General features: G+C 44.2%; 1 protein-coding gene across 1 annotated transcript in view; it reads left to right on the forward strand.

The window, feature by feature from the left end:
* The window catches only part of irs4b (insulin receptor substrate 4b), a 17,758-nt gene extending 15,043 nt beyond the window's left edge, over positions 1–2,715 (forward strand). Inside the window, 1 exon segment of the mRNA XM_032499464.1 lies at positions 731–2,715. Coding sequence (XP_032355355.1) covers positions 731–735 — 5 coding nt within the window. The 3' untranslated portion in view covers positions 736–2,715.
* The last annotated feature ends 247 nt before the right edge of the window (positions 2,716–2,962 follow it).

Consider the following 2,962-nt stretch of genomic DNA (forward strand, 5'->3'; position numbering starts at 1 on the left):
TGTGTGTGTGTGTGTGTGTGTGTGGCAAATAGAGAACAACCACAGCAGCTTTCACTTGTCCGTCCACTTGTTTTCACGGCTAAAATGTAAGATGATTGTCATTATCGATTAATCCAACAGTGAAGAGGCTTTTCACAATCTCCTCAAGCCCAAGAGGACTTCTTAAACCACTCTCTTTTTAAACCAAAAGAGGCTCACTTTACTTTCAGGATAAAGGATAGCCGCACGTTGCCACAGTTTTAGACGTGTAGCATTTTCAAATGAGTTTGAGTCAATGACTCAAGTGGTTTTGAAATAGTATTGAGTAAAAGTTGACATATTCCAGTCTGTGATTATCCATTAACCTCCATCCCTTTAATTTTAGTCAAAATAATTCCTAATTTCTGCTTTTCTAACTCAAACATTTGGTATAATTTCCTATAAATGATGTTTATCGGCCATAAATTCGAAAAATTACTGGAAAAGTAAAGTTAATAAGTTAGTGTTGAACGTCTAAAGAGACAAACATTGGAAAAAAAGCATCAAAAAGGTTGAAAAATGGGACGAAAAAGTAAAAAAGCGTCAACAGTTTTGACGGGAAGACAACACAAGGGTTAAAGTATTGCCAATGTGCGGATTCTTGTCTAATATCTAATCTAACGTCTAATATCCGTCAGTACGTTGCCGTTAATAAGTGTCCGACCCGATGTTTTCCAGATGCTCACCTGTCTGTCTTCCCTTCCTCTCTCAGACTGAGCGACTGGGCGATAGAGGTTCTCCACCTTCCTCCTCCTCCTCCTCCTCATCTCTCTCTGCTCGGGGCACTCGACTCTGCCTGGGACCTTTGGCCTGCCCCCCCGCCCCCCTGCCCCGCCGGTGACCTCTGACCTCTTCACCTGGACTGAGGAGCCGCTCCCTTCTGGATGCAGAAAACATCCCAACAGATGACAAAAAAACGCTCGCAGTTTTATAAGTGTATTTCATTTTTTTGTATTTTTTGTGTTTTATATGCATATCCTGTCCTGTTTTTTTTAATTTTTTTTTAACATTTCCACCCTTTCACACACAATCGACGCTGCCAGTGTGCGCAGCCATTTTCAACCGACATTGGTCAGTGAACTATGGTTTGGGGGGGGGGGCACCAACAGAACCGCAGATAGTCTCACTATCAGGTGGTTCTGCTTCTCCATACGGTATTAAAAAGGGAGGCTGGATTACTTAGCAAAGGCATTATGGTACAAACTTATGTTTGAATTTAAAATATTTTTTATCTTTTTTAATTTTTTTTACCCCATGCATAATCTTTCCTCCATACGGTACCGCACAGTTATTACATTGTGGGCAAAGTTGTAGTAGAGAATGTTTTTGTTTTGTTTGTTTGTTAATGGATTAACCCGAAAAGAGATAGTTCGAATGTTATGAAGTGGGGTTGTATCAGCCGCCCAAAAAAAAAAAAGGACCACCTTCAAAAATCAATATCATTTTAAGTTGACGCTATATTTAGAATATTTTCAGCTCTTCTGTCAGGCGGCCCTTAACGACGGGGGGACTGAAGCCGGTACATCCGTCTTTTCTCGCTTCAAAGCCACCAGACTCCTTTGATAAAAACAGCTGTTTTACCTCGCAGTTACTGGTCCTGCGCTGCCTCGTTGGGTTCCCTTGTTTGGGGGTTTTATGTGACTTTGGTGTTTTAAAGCGGTACTTTGGAATCTCCAAAATCCGACATATAATAGACGGATACAACGGCAGCTTCAGTTCCCCGTCGTTAAGGGCGGTCAGGCGGCAAAGTCAATTGGTCTGCCGTAGGTAACACACGGACTGTGGAGACGTAGCTCACTTCAAAACATCTGAACTCTCTTTTAGGGGTTCGAACTCGTGGCTGGATCTATTTAAACCTCTCAGACGCGACAAGTGGCATTACACAGGTACCGTGCTCGTTCCCGCCACAGCGACACAGTCGCATCCATTGCCTCAGCAGGCCAGTTAAAAAAACAAAAAACACAACGGAGCTACGGTACTGCGGCGGTGTGGGTTCATCCCAGTGGGAAACCCTAACAGCATTACTCCCTGCATTCTCTGTAGCACATTTTATAATTTATTCGTTGCAATAGGTACAAATGTTCCGATACATATCTTGGTTTGCTCTCGTGGCAGCGATGGCACTCAGCAGGGCGGGGCGGTGGGGGGGGGGGAGCACGCCGGCCACCAATCAAATGCTGTAATGTTTGCAGGAGTCTGTCTCCTCTAAGAGCCACTTCGCAGATAACTGGTCTATTTAAAGGGATATCTCCACATTTTGGGAAACGCACTAGTTTGTGTTCTTGACAATAGTTAGACGGGGAAGAGCGATTGCACGATGGCCTGTTAAATATGAAGCAGCTTAGCATAAAGTCTGGAAGTGGACGGTAAAACAGCTGAGCTGCTCTATCCGGAGTTCAAAATCCCACCTAACAGCACCCTGGAAGCTGTTTAGTTTATGTCCCATCTGGTTTGTTTAACCGTCAGTAAGCTTTAGAGCAGCTGAGAGGTGGATTTTGTTACCGTCGCACCGAGCTAGGCTAGCTGTTTCTAGCTGAGATTGCGGTCTGATATGAGAGTGGTATCGATCGTTTCATCTAACGCCCAGCAGATTCAGCATCTTTTCCAAAATGTCAAACTATTCCTTTAAAAAAAAAAAAAGAACATGAGGAGGTACTTTGTAGGGGTTTAGGAAACTCTGCTGTGGTCGGTGGAGGGGAACGGTTGTTTCATCGCCCTGCTGCTCGGTCGGCTCGTGTTCTGAAACCAAAGCAGGTTTTCATGTTGTTGTTTTGTCATTTTTACCTCATACGGTCCGTAGCACAGTTCAAGTTAGACACACCACACACACACACACACAACACACACACACACACCACACACACACACACACACACCACCACACACACACACACACACTCAGCTGTGAAAAGGTAAAGCACAAAGTTCAGGCGTTGGCACTGGG

Source organism: Etheostoma spectabile, chromosome 19 (genome assembly GCF_008692095.1).
Source record: "Etheostoma spectabile isolate EspeVRDwgs_2016 chromosome 19, UIUC_Espe_1.0, whole genome shotgun sequence".
NCBI lineage: Eukaryota > Metazoa > Chordata > Actinopteri > Perciformes > Percidae > Etheostoma > Etheostoma spectabile.